At 34.8% G+C, this 16,587-nt stretch overlaps 1 protein-coding gene across 4 annotated transcripts in view; it reads left to right on the forward strand.

Moving 5' to 3' along the window:
* CATSPERT (catsper channel auxiliary subunit tau) overlaps nucleotides 1-16,587 on the forward strand; it is a 61,228-nt gene that overhangs the window by 42,125 nt on the left and 2,516 nt on the right. For all 4 annotated transcript variants that reach the window (XM_016208845.2, XM_016208842.2, XM_087819666.1 and 1 more), the window contains 2 exons: nucleotides 10,851-10,925; nucleotides 12,026-15,445. In XM_016208845.2, the coding sequence (XP_016064331.2) occupies nucleotides 10,851-10,925; nucleotides 12,026-15,445 (3,495 nt within the window). The remainder of the gene's footprint in view (nucleotides 1-10,850; nucleotides 10,926-12,025; nucleotides 15,446-16,587) is intronic.

Consider the following 16,587-nt stretch of genomic DNA (forward strand, 5'->3'; position numbering starts at 1 on the left):
AAAAGTAAACCAGGTATCACAATACAGCCACACTGGCAGAGTGCACAGGGTGCCTTGGGAGTGCCCTGTTAAGGACACAGAGACCTGGGGCAGCAGAGGGAGTGAGATATGGGTAATGAAAGACCTTCTTAATCAAAGGGAGTCACTCAGTGAGATAATATATGAATATATTTTCTAGCGCCTTGCACATACGCCTTGTATTGTGTTGGCTGAATTGAACTGAACCCTCGTAGCAGTGGCATTCCCAGGACCACTCAAACAATTCCTCTTGTGGTAAGATCAACAGACTAGAGAAATGGAGATTTTATGTTTACTGCAGCTCAAAATATTTTCACAGAGATAAATTTAATTAGAAATATGCAGCCCTAAGGGTCTCCCAGGGACTTACTCAGAGACTCCTAGGCAAAGTACAAATTATCTCCTAAGCGCCAGTGTACTAAGGGGTTTCATCATAGTTGTCCATCTTCTCTACCAGAATGCAAGCACCTTGAGAGCTGAGAGTTTTGTGTCTTATTTTCCCAGGAACTGGAACAGTGCCTGGAACCTAAGTACTCAACAAGTACTTTTTGAATGAGTACCTACTATGTGCCAGCCACTGTGGATACAAAGATGAAAAGAATATAGCTCTTGGCTTCAAAGACCTTATAGCCTGATAGAGGAAAAGACTTATTTGGAGGAAACCATTACATTACAGCAACATAATTGTTCTAAAGGAGATAAATATACAAAGTACAGTCAGCATAGGCAAAGATGCTGGCTTGGGAGTGGGCTTGACTCCATATTAACTATGGCACCTTGGGTGATTTGGCACCAGAGCAACATACCATCCTTTATAACGGATTATGTGACCACAGCCTTCATAAACTTGGGGCAAGATATTTATGTCAATCATCTATTTCTGGCACCTGGCACAATGGTGTAAAATAGTGAGTGACCTGACGTTGTATTTGGTCTCTTTGCCATGTGGGTTTTGGCTTATTGCTGTTACCACTAACAGTTTCTGTCTGACAAGTGACCTTTGATTTCTCCCTGAAGGTATTGGTAGTGTTAGGTAAATGCTCACAAGTATACTCTAAATCTACTTTCCTCCTCCCAGATATATTACATTCCTCACTCCCTCTAAGATCACCTGCCCCCAAGGCCATAGGACACCTGTGGATGTGGGGAACTGTATTCCATGACTCCCCAAGGACCTAGATTCTGGGCATCAAGGCCTGGGTAGGGAGGAGGGTATTCAACTCAGCTAAAACGCTTCAAATAATGAGTATATTTCTTTGTTAGAAACACACAAACACACACAATATTTATATAAGTGGTATACAAAAAATTCACCACTTTAAAATATGCTCAGAAGAAGAAAAGATAAATGAGAGATAAAGGAAAAAGAGGTATTTATCATGGCATTAGGGAAAGGCACAGGGGCTACCAAAAGAGGAGCAAGGACAGCCCTCATATATACCAATAGAACAGGAAGCAAGATAAGATCTCCCTCTAATTCCTAAGGTAAAGACACCCCGATTTATCCTACAAATCGTTAATCTGATATTACTACTGTTTAAAGTAAACATTATTCCTATAAGAGTATTGAGCAATTAAACAGCAGTGCTAAAGAAACCTACAAATCCTCAGAAATTTTATATTAAAATGAGGAGAACAGTTCTGCCCACATGAAATAGCTCTATTTTTCCCTAAAAGAGAAAAAAATGTACATGCTAAAAAAATGTACACCTAAAAGAAATGTATATACAACACAACAGACAAGCATAGGAAGTCTCTGAAACAGGGAAAGAGAAAGGTAGGCTGCCTGGGGATCTTGGGACTTGAGGAGGACATAGTGGTGAGTTCTCTAAGTTTCCTTATTGGCTCCCATATGTTCTGAAAAGGATGCTGCAGAAGCCTACAACCAGAAGTTTCCATAAACACAGATTAAAAAGCTCAAGGAAAGCCTGTTCCCCGTAGCCAAGGGACCCAGAAGGTGGGCTAACAGCAGAAATTTGTTTTGGCAGTATGCACCCTACTCCAGCCAAAAACCAATGGATAAAACCACTCTCCTCCTCTCCCCGTACGTGGTATCAGTGGGTATAAGCAGGAAGTTGATCTTCTATCAAACCCCCACTGCCACCCCTGGGGAGCAGGTGATACACTTTGATTTTCCCATTAGATGGTGATAGGACCAAGCAGGCAGCCTGTCTTCCATCTCCACCCAGCAGAACAAGGCGATGCCCTGATTCTCCTGCTCGGATAGCGTTGGTGGGGCTCAGCTGGGGGCTGATCTTTCACACTCTCCTGAAGAAAGCTCTGATTCTCCCACCACTGTAGTATCAGTGGGCTGCATAGTCAGCTGAGTCCCTCTCTGAACTTAGTAATAAAATTTAATGAGGCTGTGCATGTCTACTTATTTTACTCAGCAACCTAGCAGGGAGTCTCTGGGTCAGAGAACTCCTAACAGGCAGCAGAGACTTGGGGTCTTTATACCCTCAGAGTTTATCTTATCTCTAAATAGCATGTGCTGGGCACAGTTTCATGGGGTATGTAAAGCAGACTGGCTCTAAATAGCTAAAAATCTGCTTATTTTGGTTAAGCCTAAAACAACTGGATGTGTATGAAATTTAGTTTTGGATCTGACAGGTTTTTGGGCTAATGGGTCTTAGCCTGCTGTAAGCAACCTGGGGGTGGGCGCAGCAATATACAGGTGCCATCTTTGTCTCATTTACATAACACGGAATCAAACTAGAAATCAATAACAGAAAGACAACAGGAAAATCCCCAAGCACTTGGAAGTTAAACAACATATTTCTAAATAATCCTAGATCAAAGAGGAAGTCTCAAATAGAATAAAAAATACATAGAACTGAATAAAAATAAAAATACAACATATCAAAATTGATAAGACACAGTTAAAACAGCACTGAGAGGAAGTACAGCACTAAATGTGTGCATTGGGAGAGGATCATTTTCAAATCGATCACCTACACTCTCACCTCAAGAGCTTGGAAAATGAAGAGCAAGATAAACCCAGACCAAGAAGAAAAGAAATAAAAAAGAACATTTTACAAAGTATATGATTGTCTAACCACTATGTTGTACATCTGAAACTAATACAAAATAATATTGAATGTAAACGGTAATTGAAAAGTGAAATTTAAAAAAGAAAGAAAAAATAAATAGACATCAATGAAATTGAAAACTAGAAAAATATAGAGAAAATCAATGAAACAAAGAAAGCTGGTTTTCTCAAAATAATTAATAAAATTTATAGTCCTCTAACAAGACTGACAAAGGTAAAAAGAGAGAAGATACAAAGCACCAACATCTGAAATGAAAATATTAGCACATCAATACAGCAATATATAAAAAGAATTATATCCCATGATAGATGGTGTTTATTCCAGATATGCAAGGCTGGCTCAACATTTGAAGATCAATCCATGTAATCCACCCTATCAACAGACTAAAGGAAAAAAATCATATGATCAAATCAATTGACAAAAAATGTTTTTCACAAAATTCAACACCTAACCATAATATAAAAACATTCAATAAATCTAGTATTAGAAGGTAACTTTCTCATCTTGATAAAGAGCACCTGTAAAAACCTCTAGCTTATAAGTGAAATAAGTCAAAGACAAATACCATATGATTTCACTTATATGTAGAATATAAAAACAAAATAAATGAACAAACAAAACAAACAGACTCATAAATGCTGAGAACAAACTGATGGTTGCCAGATGGGAAGGGGTTTGGAAGGCTGGGTGGAAAAGGTGATGGCATTGAGAAGTACAGATTGGTAGTTACAATATAGTCATGGGGATATAAGTACAGCATAGGGAATATAGTTAATAATATTGTAATAACTGTGTATGGTGCCAGGTGAGTACTTGAAATATCAGGGGGATTACTTCATAAATTATATAATTGTCTAACCACTATGCTGTACACTTGAAACTAATTTAAATAATATTGAATGTCAACTGTAATTGAAAAATTAAATTAAAAAAATATAGATCTGCATTATTAAAAAAACACCCTCCAGCTTACATTATATTTAATGGTGAAAGACTAAATGCTTTCCTTTCAATATCAGGAACAAGGCAATGATGTATGCCTTACTATTTTTTAATATAGTACAGGAAGTTTTAACCATTGTAATAGATAAATAAAAGACACACAGATTGGAAAGGAAGAAATACAACTGTCTCTATTTTCAGATGAATTGGTTTTTACATAGAGAATATCAAGGAGTCCACAAAAACAAACAAAAAAACAAAAAACTAGAACTAATAAGTGAGTCCAGCAAGGTTGAAGGATCAAACAGCAAAAATCAATATTTCCATATACTAACAACACACAGAAACAAAAATTTAAAACAGAATAATATTTATAATAATACCAAAGAAATTAAATACTTATACACCTAACAAGACATGTACAGGATAAAAATTACAAAATGCTGATGGAAGAAATCAAAGACCTAAAAAATGAGACATACCATGTTCATAGATTGGAAGATTCAATATAGTTAAAGATGTCAGTTGCCCCTAGATTGACCTATAGATTTAATGCAATTTTATTTAAATTCCAGGTTTTTGTAAGTATGGACAAGATCATTCTAAAATCTATGTAGAAAGGCACAGCCCTAGAATACCTAAAATAATCTTTAAAAAGAAGAAAATGGGAGGAATCACTTTATCTGACATTAAAGTCTACTATATAGATTCAGTAATCAAGACTCAAGAAGTATGGTATTAGAGAAGATAGAGACACACAAAGATCAAAGAAACAGAATAAACATCTCAGAAATATACTCACAAAAATATGGCCAGATGATTTTTGACGATGTAAAAGCAATTCAATGGAGTTAAGATAGATTTTTCAACAAGTGGTGTGGGAACAATTGGACATCCATAAGTAAACAAAACCAAACTTTGAACTAAGTCTCATGCCGAAAATAAAAAGCAGTAATAAAACCAAATACTGTTGAAATGTGGAGAAATTGATGGGGATTTAAAATTGTACAGCCACTCCTGGCACTGTTTGGCAGTTTCTCAAAAAAACAAAAACAAAAACTATATGTATTGCAACTGCTATGTAACTCAACAATTGCACTACTGGGCATTTATCCCAGAAAAATTATGTCTTATGTTTACAAAAACAACGTGAACACAAATATTTACAGTAGCCTTATTCGTAATAGCCCAAAAGTGGAAACAACCCAGATGTTGATGAATGGCTAAATAAACTGTGGTACATCCATATCATGGAATAATACACAGCAATAAAAAGGAACAGAGTATTGCTTCATACAACAACCTGGATGAATCTCCAGAGAGTTGTGCTGAGTTTAAAAAGCCGACCCCAAAATGGGATACATTTTATGACTATTTACATAATATTCTTGAAATTATAAAATTATAAAAATGAAGAACAGATTAGTGGTTGCCAGGCATTAAGTAGGGGTGGAGGCAGGAAAGAAATGGGTGTTACTATCTATAAAAGGACATTAGGGATCCTTGTGGAAATGCTCTGTATCTTGACTTTATAATATCAATACCCTGGTTATGATATTTTACTAGCTTTACAAGATATTACCATTGAGGGAAACTGGATGAAGGGTACAAGAGCTCTCTGTGTTATTTCTTACAACTGCACATGAATCAACAATTATTTCAAAATAAAGAGTTGAATTTTCAAAAAATAAAGAAAAAGAAAACTTACCTCAAATGTATTTCTTAAAGGCAGTAGTCAACCCAGTATACGACAGATAAAAGTAAATTGAATAAGTAAAATAAGATAATCCCATAAAACATAGGTTATATACAATCAACAGATTTAGAAGGTTGAAAGAATCCATCTCCTATGGCAACAGTTTGTAAACTGAAGACATACCAGAATTCTTGAACAAATTCCGAAAAGTCTAAGCTAATTGCTTCACAAACAAGTCACAAAACCTTCAGAATTCTATGATAAAATAAACTTTGAAGCTGTTAGAAATTAGAAGAAGAGGGGCTTTTTGTTTGTTTGTTTTGTTTTTAATGAACCAAGGTAGTGTGTTAAAGTAATGCAGTATTTTGAGACAAACTTCTGGAGTGCTAATCTGAATTGGAAAGGACTAACATCTCTTTCAACTTTTGGCTGATTAAGGTGACAGTCTTTCAGTAGTTTCTTCACATTTTTAGAGCCCTTTCATAAATTAAGACTTTCCAGATGTGGCTTCAATAGTTTCCATCTAAACCCTAACAATGACTGGATGCTAAAAGATTTTCCCAAAGGTCAGGATGCAAGAAAGGTGGTGAGGGATGAGGAATTTAACTTTACACACCAATGAAAAGCAGTGTTTGGTGATGGTAAGAGAAACTAGCTTGGATTTTACGGGCAGAAATATCTAGATTCAACTCCAGATTCTTTCACTTCCATGGTCATATAACTTTGGGCATTTTCCATCTGAGTTTCAGTTTTCTCATCTGCAAAATGAGTATACTACCATCTATTTCAAAGAATTTTAAAGGGCTGGGAACATAATAGTCAATTGCTAAATGGTAAGCATTATCTGTTTTCACCTTTACAAGTATATTATAGAATAAATATGAGAAGTAGAATTGTTGGGTCAAAGTATATGCACATATTTCATTCTCATAGAAACTGCCAGATTACCCTTTAAACCAGATTTGCTAATTTGTATTTACACGCAAAATGTAGGAAAGTACCCAGTATCCCAGAACCTGGTTATTTTAGTTTTTGTTAATTTGATGCATAAAATGATATTTCATTGATATTTTCATGTGCATTTCCTGATTATTAATGAGTGAACAATTTTCATGTGCTAATTATCCATTTGTGTTTGTTATTTGACTGTTTATAATCTCTTCCCATATTTACAAATTGAGTTGTGTTCATTTATGTGTGAGAGGGCTTTATATATTTTGAATAACTACTTTGTTGTCTATGATGTTTTTTATCTATGTTTTTTAACATCTTTGGGGGCCTTATAGAAATTTTCAATGTTTATGTTGTAAAATCTGGCACCTTTTCCTTCGTATGTTAGTTTATATCTTGTTTAGAAGGGTTTCCCTCCCCAAGATTATATCAGCGTTTTCCTACTTTTCTTGTATATACTTTTAAATTTATGTTTATCCGTTTAATGCATATTTATTTTTTGTATAAGGTTAAGAATATACTGATACTTTTGCTGAAATGGATAGACATTTGTCTCAACACTATTTATTAATTGTCCATATAGTTAACATTTTTGTCTGTCAGTATCCCCTCTTGAAGATATCACCCCTGCCCCAGCTCCAATACTTGTAGCTGGCAAACCTAACACTGTCTCTGTGGTTGCAAGGATGATCATATAATTTGGTGTAAGAATATTAAGAAATCTTTAGTTTTTTATTTCAAGAGCTAACAGTGCTCACTTTTCTACCAAGAGAGAGAATATCTAAGAAAGACAACACAGAGAGAGGAACAAAGAGCTGGAGAGATAGTGACTTGGTCACATTGAGTCCCTGGAACCAGATCTCCTAGTTATATGAGCAAATACATTTCTTTCTTTATTTATGAAGTATTTTATTTCTAAAGCAAACATCATAAAATGTGTTGTCTTTAAAGTTAAATAGATATATTATGTTTAATGCTGATTACATTTAAATGTTACCCCATCATTGAGGCAAGGAATGAAGGGAGAAGGGAGCAATTTTGAAGAATACCTGGTTTATAGTAGGTGCTCCTAATGCTTGTTAATTAATTAATGACAAATTCATAGAAAAAATAAGGAGGGGGTCAATGGGGGGGAAAGAGGGACATCTGTAATACTTTCAACAATAACGATATATATATTTTAAAAAATAAGATAAATAAGGAATATTTTAAAAATAAAATTAAATAAGAGAATGAGTAGAATTTCTAAATGTGTAAAATACATTGTTTAAATGATAGGATTTTCTGTATGAAGTCAATACTATATGGTATTTCCACTCTAAAGGCAAGTGGAGCATAATTTTGGCATTACTATCTTATCTCTTGTCATGAGAAAATTAGCAAAGCCCTTATCTGGGTGTGGCTTGAGAGGCCTACATTGTAGAGCATTTAAAACCAATTGTAAAAATAGCAAGTGAGATTACATCAAACTTAAAAACTTTTGAACATCAAAGGAAACAGTCAACAGAGTGAAAAGGCAACCTACACTGTGGGGGGAAAATATTTGCAAATCATATATCTGATAAAAAGTTAATATCCAGAATGTATAATAAACTTCTATAACTCAACAACATAAAAACAAATACAATTTTAAAAGTGGACTGAGGACTTGAATAGATAATTCTCCAAAGAAGATGTACAAATAGCCAACAAGTATATAAAAAGATGCTTACCATCACTAATTATCAGAGAAATGCAAATCAAAACCACAATGAGATATCACTGTATACGGGTCAGAGTATCTTTTACCCCCCCCCCCAAAAAAAGACAGATGTTTGCAAGAATGTGGAGAAACTTGAACTCTTGTGCATTGTTGGGAATGTAATATTGTGCAGCTGCTATGAAAGCAGCATGGAGCTCTCTTAAGAATTAAAAATAGAGTTACCATATGATCCAGCAATCCCATCTCTGGGTATACATCCAAAATAATTCAAAGCAGGATCCCAAAGAGATATTTGCACACCAGTGTTTATTGCAGCATTACTCACAATAGCCAAGAGGTAAAAGCAACCCAAATGTCTATTAACAGGTGAATGGATAAAGAAAATGTGGTATATACAGACAGTGGAATACTATGCAGCCTTTAAAAAGAAAGAAATCCTGTCACATGTTACAATATGGATAAACTTCAAGAACATTGTGCTAAGTGAAATAAGCCAATTGCAAAAGGACAAGTATGCATGATTCTACTAATACTCCCATATACCCCCATTTTGTCATTTCTGTATATAACCACCTCTTTATATATTTAGCTAAATGTGAGTTTATATTGCTGTTTCTGATTCTGTTCCTGTATCACAGAGTTTATTCTAGCTTTCCCTTCTTGTTTGTCTGTATGTAACTTGTCTCTCCAACAGTGAGAAATCTGCATCTTATCATTCACTATCCATTTATTTATTTATGGATAGTGAGTGATAAGATCCAGATATATATGGATCTTATCATTCACCCCAATATATATGCAAAGCAGTTTCAGAATTACTAACTTGTACTATACCCACAAAGAACAAATTTACCTATTAGAGTACACTTTTTATGTACATTGTTCCTTTTATCTTTAGCCTTAAAATTTCCAGTCAAAACACCCAGTTACCAAGGTCATTTCCTTTCTTCTCCTACTGCTTTCAGTGTGGTTATATCTTACATTTGTAATACAGTTAGGTTCATTTGTCACTGTCTGCATTATTTCTCGATTCCCAACATCCTGTTTTTTATTGTTTTGGTTTGAGTTTACATACATTAATGTTTACTCTTTGTGAAATACAGTTCAATGGATTTTGACAAATGCATAGTCATGTATTTTAATTATTTACAAATTTTAAAAAATATTGTCTATTCAAATTTTCTTATTCCACTTGAGTCAGTTTTGCAAAAAGACTTTTCCTGTATGCCAGCAACATTTTTCCAGATTGCTTATCATGATCAACTAGCCATACTGTCCTACATCTTAATTTTTCACTCAATATCACATTGTGTTATACAGCCTATATATCTACTTTATTACTTTAATGGCTAAAATGGTTTTATTTTAATAATAGCCAACACTGTTATTGAAAGCTACTATATTAGTGCCTTAATATATTAACTCACTAAATCCTCACAACAATCCTATGAGATATATATTATTACTATATCTATTTTATATGTGGGGAAATTATGGATAGAGGGGCTAATCGATTGTCTAAGGACACCTAGCTATCAAGTGGTAAATCTGGGTTTTAAACATGGGCAGACTGGCTCTGGAGTCTGTGTTATAAACCACTAAATTTTACTGTCTCTCATTGTGAGCCTGTACAACAGTGATTTAATCAATGCCCTATTAAGAATTCCTTTTATTATTTTTTACATTTATAAGCCTCTTAAAAAATTAAAACTATATCTGCACAGCCCTGCAGAAGTCAGTCTGCACAGAACGGTATAAAATGCAGTGAAAGTTACCCTTCCCCACCCGTAACCGCACTACCAGTTTCGCTTCGCCAAGGTGACTACTTTTAGCAGTTTGCTTTATAGCTCTTTCAGTAAGTTTATACTATAGTTGTAAATTATGTAGGTGAAATTCTATTTGATTTTTCAATTTATCAACTTCAGGTGAAGTGTGTTGATATGACACTTGGAAAGATGAGTGATTTTAAAGCATTTATAATATTTCAAATCTTCCCTCTATAATTTTTCTCAGGGTTATTAGACATTACTTTTTATTTTTCTAATGGTTATCTGTAAGGCTTTAAGAAATACATTTAAAATATTTCTTGGTATGTAAACCAATGGACATTGTCTATCAGTTTCCTTCTATGAATGATGAAAAAGATTTTTAAAAAGGTTTCATTTTCTGTGTCCTGAGAATCACTAAGAATGTGATTTCAGTATTATCACATACCACTTGTTATTGAAAGTATTTCACAACCTTTTAAAATTAGATTACAATTTGTTCTGTTTTCTACTTTTGTTTATCCTTGAAGTTGCTGTGCATCATTTTGATTTTACAAATTCAATAGAATAATTACAGTATCAAGGAAGCTAAGATTATATATGTCTGATTCTCTGTATATACAGATTTATTTTGATAATTGGAAAAAAGTATAGTAGTTGTGAGAAACTTGGGAAATATTCTTTCATTACAAGCAGTCTAAAATTAAAACTTCTCTTTTTATAAGGTGGCTTTTTCACAAAAAGAACACATGGTACCAGCTTTGAAACCAGACTACAAAGAATTCAAACCAAAATATCAGGTGAGTGCTGAGTTATTCTATCCCAATACCGATTATTCTTAAATACTAGGCTTCCATAATACATTATGTAATTCAATGGCTCCAAAACCGAAATACTCATTAGAAACACCCAGCTATCTTTTAAAGATACATATTCCCAGGTCCCACCTCTGACCTAATGAATCTCAGTCTAGAGACGGAGCCTCGGAATCTGTACTTCTCAAAAACCCAAGGGGATTCTTGTGCTGTCACATGGTATCAACTAGCATTTGAAAACCAGTTATAATGAATTGTATCCATTAAAATGAAACTTGAACTAGTAAGGTGAAGTAAACTAGAACAAATTCTAGGCTGATTATTTCACATTTTGCTTTTTTAATTGGATAGTGTAGAAGTGGTGTGAACAAAGGGTTTGAATGAGAGGCTTCATTTTGAAGGCTGTTTCAGTGACAGAATAGTCCGATCCAGAGCTACAAAACTGCCTATAGGGTCTCACTGAAATTTCACTGTAATTAAGAATTTTCTGTACTGCTGTCTCTGAACCATTTCTGAGGCATATGTAGTATTCATCAAAAAGCCAGATTTTACTCTGATGTGCTAAGGGTTAAGTGGAACTCATCATTGTTGAAATTCTTAGACTTAGAGGCAGATGATATATGCTGCCAAGTCAGCCTTTAAAGAATATTTTTGATCCTTTCACTGGGACATACACTACTTTGCTTTTTTTTTTTTTTTTTTTTAATTTCCTAAATTGGTACTAAAATGGTAAATATTTATATGGATAGGACTTAGATCCTGATGTTAACCATTGTTTAAGCAAATGCAGCTAACACCGGAAATTGAATCCATAAAAGAACTATTTGTGAGTGCCTTTTAAATATTTACAAATATTCCAGGTGGCAAAATGCTCTTGGACACAAAATAGTATCAGAGTTAGGAATTTGAAAAACTTGCATTCAAATTTCAAATATTTTAAAAATAACTAAAGTTAGTTTTCTCATTGTAGAAGGTGGGAGGATGAGTAGATAAATTGACAGGTTGCTCACAGACTTAGCTAGAAAGTGTACTATAAATTCAAAATAAATGTTACAGAATTCCTTACTTTTTTTAAAATTTTACAGAATTTCAACACCAAGAACAGTTTTGATTCTTTCCTAAGGGATATAAACAACAAAATGTCAGTCAGCAAAAGGAACAACCAGGATCGGCCCAAATATAGAAACAGTTTAAATGCAGAGGTTATAGAGCATGAAGACCAAGATCCTCCTTACCTGACACATTCGAAAGCTCCAAGACCTACTGATGAAAACTGGCCCAGTGGTCTCGGTACCAACGCTGTGGGCGCCGAGGCTGTGGGCGCCAAGGGTAACCTAGCCTGTGATCCTAGCATCACCACAACAGAGAGTTTAGATATTACGAATCAGTTAAAGGAAAGACTAGCAAGTGTATCTTTACCAAACTTTGAAAGAGAGTCATCACCGACTGAAAATGTAAATATATGTCAACTCTCAAAATCATTAAGTCTTACTCCCCACGAAGAACACTTAAAACAATCAGTGATGCTCAAGTCAGTTTTAAGTAACAATCTTCAAGACCACTTAGAGAAATTATTTTCTAAACCAGGAATTCCTATGGACACCGAAGCAAGAGGGGAAAGTCATAATTCTCCACTTCTGAGTGTTCATGACAAACCATCAAGTAGTTTGGAAGACAAAATACTTGAAAAAATCCAAGATTTAAATAGCTGGCTTTCAAAAGAAGACATTTTGAATTCAAAGTCGCTTGTAAATCCAATAATTAAAGATATTCCTGGAGTTTCACTTTCAGAAGATGGGCCAGGAAATTCTCCAGAGAGAGAAAGAGCGCTTGTCTCTGAAAAATGCTTAGAGGCTGGTGAGATAACTTTTCCAATAAAAAAAAAGAGTAGTTTCAAAAAGAAACATTTAGAAAGTAAACTGTCTAGCTCTGAGTCAGGTTTCAGTGACATCACACATGATTATGTTTTAAAGCAAATATTCACGGCCCCAATCTTCTCCAAGCTGGAGATGGGTGTGGAAGGATCGAGTGAGTCAGAGATGAACTGGCAGAATCAATTACTCACAGCTTGGGAGAATTTTTCTTCAAATATTCTAGTTCACTATGAAGAAAACTATAATGAAATAGAATTGCCAGAGGCCAAGTCTGCTATAAGCCAGATAATACAAACACTTCCTGTAGATAATCTTTTAGAATCTGGGATCATCAAAGTGATAGAATTAGGTCAAGAATACCAGAAGAGTTCTTTGCTGGATACAGAGACAGCCTTTGCTGAAGAAAAGCCAAAGGACTCCACAGAGGATTACTCAGAAATCAAAAGCAAAACATACTCTCTTTCAAAGCAGAATATAGCCATCATTCCCAAAGAATCCACTTCTTTTTTTAATAGAGTCGAATTTATAGATAAAAGCCAAAATACATCCCCACAAGATTCAAAATATCAGTCAACACCAGATAAAAAAACAGATTTGCCAAGTAGTGGTCAGAAGCTTGATGGAGAAGAAAATGATCTAAGTTCTACCTTAGAAAATTTAAGTAACTTGTTATTGGGTAAACTTAATGAGCCAGATGTAATAATGTTAAAATCCTTTTTCAAAAACATACTTAATGTTTTTTTAAAATATAATCAGTCTGAAAAGAGAAGACAACCAGAAAAAGAATTAGAAAGACTAATTCAACATCCTTTTCTAAATAATGCAGAAGACCTTGAAGAAATCAAAGATAATTTTGATAAAGCAGACAAATTAAACAGAAAACCTTGTTTGAATCCAAAGCTGCGGGTATTTCTAGAAGCACTCTCAGAGTCAGAAATAAAAAATTTTAAATCTGAATTAAGTAAACATATCCAGCATTACCTTGTACAAAGACTTTCAGAATCAGGACATATCACCAAAGAGGACTTACCAAAAATCTGTCAAAACCTGTATTTGATGAATGAGAAAGCAGAACCAAAAGGGCAAAATGTTTTTCTGGAGAAATATTCAGAAATTGTAAAAGAAACCGTATCTTTTGTAAATAATTTTAATCATCATTTCATAGATAAACATTTGGAAATAAGGCTGAGATCTTTTTTAAATGAAGTTCTTCAAAACTATTTCCTAAAAAACCTTTCAGAAAGCAGTTTATTTAAAGAGACTGAATCTACCCACTCAAACATATCTTTTTTAAGGACTAGAAGTGCTTCGGTATCTTTTCACGAGTTAGGACAAGATATTTCAAAGGGGAGTTTTGGTAGAAGGCTTGAAATAAACATGAAATATCCTTTAAATAAATCTCTACAAAACTGTCTTATAGCTTTATCACAAAATGATGAACTATTAAATCTAAAAGCTGATTTAAGCAAATACCTCCAGATACTTTTTATTGAAAAACTTTCAAAATCAGGAGTAATGATTGAAAGGCAAGTAGAGGGAATCAGCAGCCATATAAATTTGATTAAGCCTAGTTCCACATCGTTAAAATGTATAAAGCCAGATTTATCTTTCAGAGATCAAAATCAGTTTATGGAGGAACATTCAGAAAAGCAAAATAAATATTCAAATATTGTTCATCAAGCCACTGTACAAAAGGCTCCTGAGGATAGAGTTGTAGAAACAGAATTAACTAGAAAGAAAGAAAAGGAGTATTTTCCCTTACAGAATATTAAAGAAAATACATCAATAATTACAGAACAGGAAACACTGAATTTAATTAAAGTACAACCTTCTTCCAACAGAAACACCCAAGCAGTTCCATTAAAGAAGTCATCAGATGGACGTACAGCTATAGTGCTTAAGAAACAAAGAGAACAACATGGTTTCATGAAGCTTCCTCAAGCAGAAAATTTTGATTTTAAGACAGAGATTCAAACCATACATAGTTGGAGTGGTAAATCAAAAGTCCCTCAAGCAAATGTTTGCTTTGAAAGCACGCTGAAAATGAAGTCGCTTGAAAAAAAGGAGCATAATATCTATAAACTGATGGCACAGGACAAACCCGAAGCGGGGTTGCCGCCCTGGCCTGGAAGCCCTTCCTGCAGGACGTCGGAGGCCGGCGAGGCGGCCAGGGCCTTGCCCCCTCCCAGGCAGAGCAGCGCGCGCGCTCACTTCAGCGCGGAGGCCGCGGAGAGCTCGAAATTAGACCAGTTTTGTCAGAGACTGAAAGGACGTAACAACAACAACAAAAAGCAACAGTCAGTAACGTTTGCACATTACGAAAAGGAAATACAAGCTCTTTATATAAAACCAAGTGAAATTTTCAATGAAAAATGTGCCAAGGTCCATGAATCGCAATCATTTAAATACAAAGTTGTGGAAGCTGGGAAAAACTCTAAGCCATCCCTCTTCCCAGAGGTATTAAAGAGGGAAAATCCGAAGTCCAGAGTCCGAAAAGAAAAAGAGCACACCAACAAGCAAAAAAAGTCGCCTAGGATAGTTAAGGTGCTACCAACCACACCGCCCGCCGCAGCACTAAGGAAATCTGTTCCGAGGACTTTGCTTCATTGGACTGCCCGAAGAACTGTACACGTAATCATTTTTTGCTGTCTTTTACCTCCGTATTTTGCTAAGTTCTGTAAATAATCTACTTTAGGATATATATCTGCATGCAAGTATGTGTGTAACCTTTATTGCCCCAAGATGTATAAATTAAAATTCTTCTGACATTCAAATATCACCTCACCTGATTCAAAATGCAGTCACAAAATCAGGGGACTGTTAACACACTGAGTACCTTTGTATAAAATAAATAAAGGGCATCCCCTCTGGAGTATGAATCAGAAAAAAGCACCCTTCCCTCTGGGAAGATTCTGCAGGCTGACCTAGCCTGGAGCCAGAGCACACAGCCAGGTCTATGGGAAACTGGCTGGATTTCAGCCCCAGCTCACCCTGAGCCAGGAGCTGCTATACAGGCACAACCAGTACAACCATTGGCAGTGGCTGTAGACTGTGGGAACAGCTGGGATTTTCTTTTCATGAAGATATAAGTATAAATTTTTTTTTTTCAGGTCACTAAACACCTGTTTCAGTATGTGCCAGCTACTCTGCTAAGCATTAGGGTATGCAAAATTTACAATAGGATTATGCACTGCAAAATTTTAATTTAACTTCTTTTACCACGCCCCCACTGCTATATTATGTGCTGACAAACTTGAAAATTCAAATCTATTTTTAATATTACATAAAACGGGAAGGCAAATCTGCTACTAAACTTTATACAAACTATTCTAGGAATGGAAGGGACATATTTTAATTTTCTTGACCACTGCTCTTATATGTTTGTACATATAAACAGGCATGACCTACAACTGAGAAACTCATACATTCTAAAATGATAATTAATTCTATCAAATGGTAATTTGATTCTACCTTTGAATGAGATAACAGATATAACTTCAGAATAGTTCATTTTCATAGTAAATTGATTTTCCATAGTAAAGCAAATATTTAGTTTTAGTAAAGCAAATTAGTAGCAGGGTAAAAATTCATATAGCTTATACTCTCAACTATGGATTTCTCTTTTCTATCTAAGTTCAGTAATTTAGTATCAAATGAGTGAGTGTGTGTGCACAGGGTACAGGAAGAAGATGTAACAGCCTTTGGAAAAGAGACTTTTTGAAGTTTCTTTAGTCAAATGGAATCACTTAATATCACTTTCAAACAAAACAAGA

The sequence above is a fragment of the Miniopterus natalensis genome, chromosome 8 (assembly GCF_054644295.1).
Source record: "Miniopterus natalensis isolate mMinNat1 chromosome 8, mMinNat1.hap1, whole genome shotgun sequence".
Taxonomy (NCBI): Eukaryota; Metazoa; Chordata; class Mammalia; order Chiroptera; family Miniopteridae; genus Miniopterus; species Miniopterus natalensis.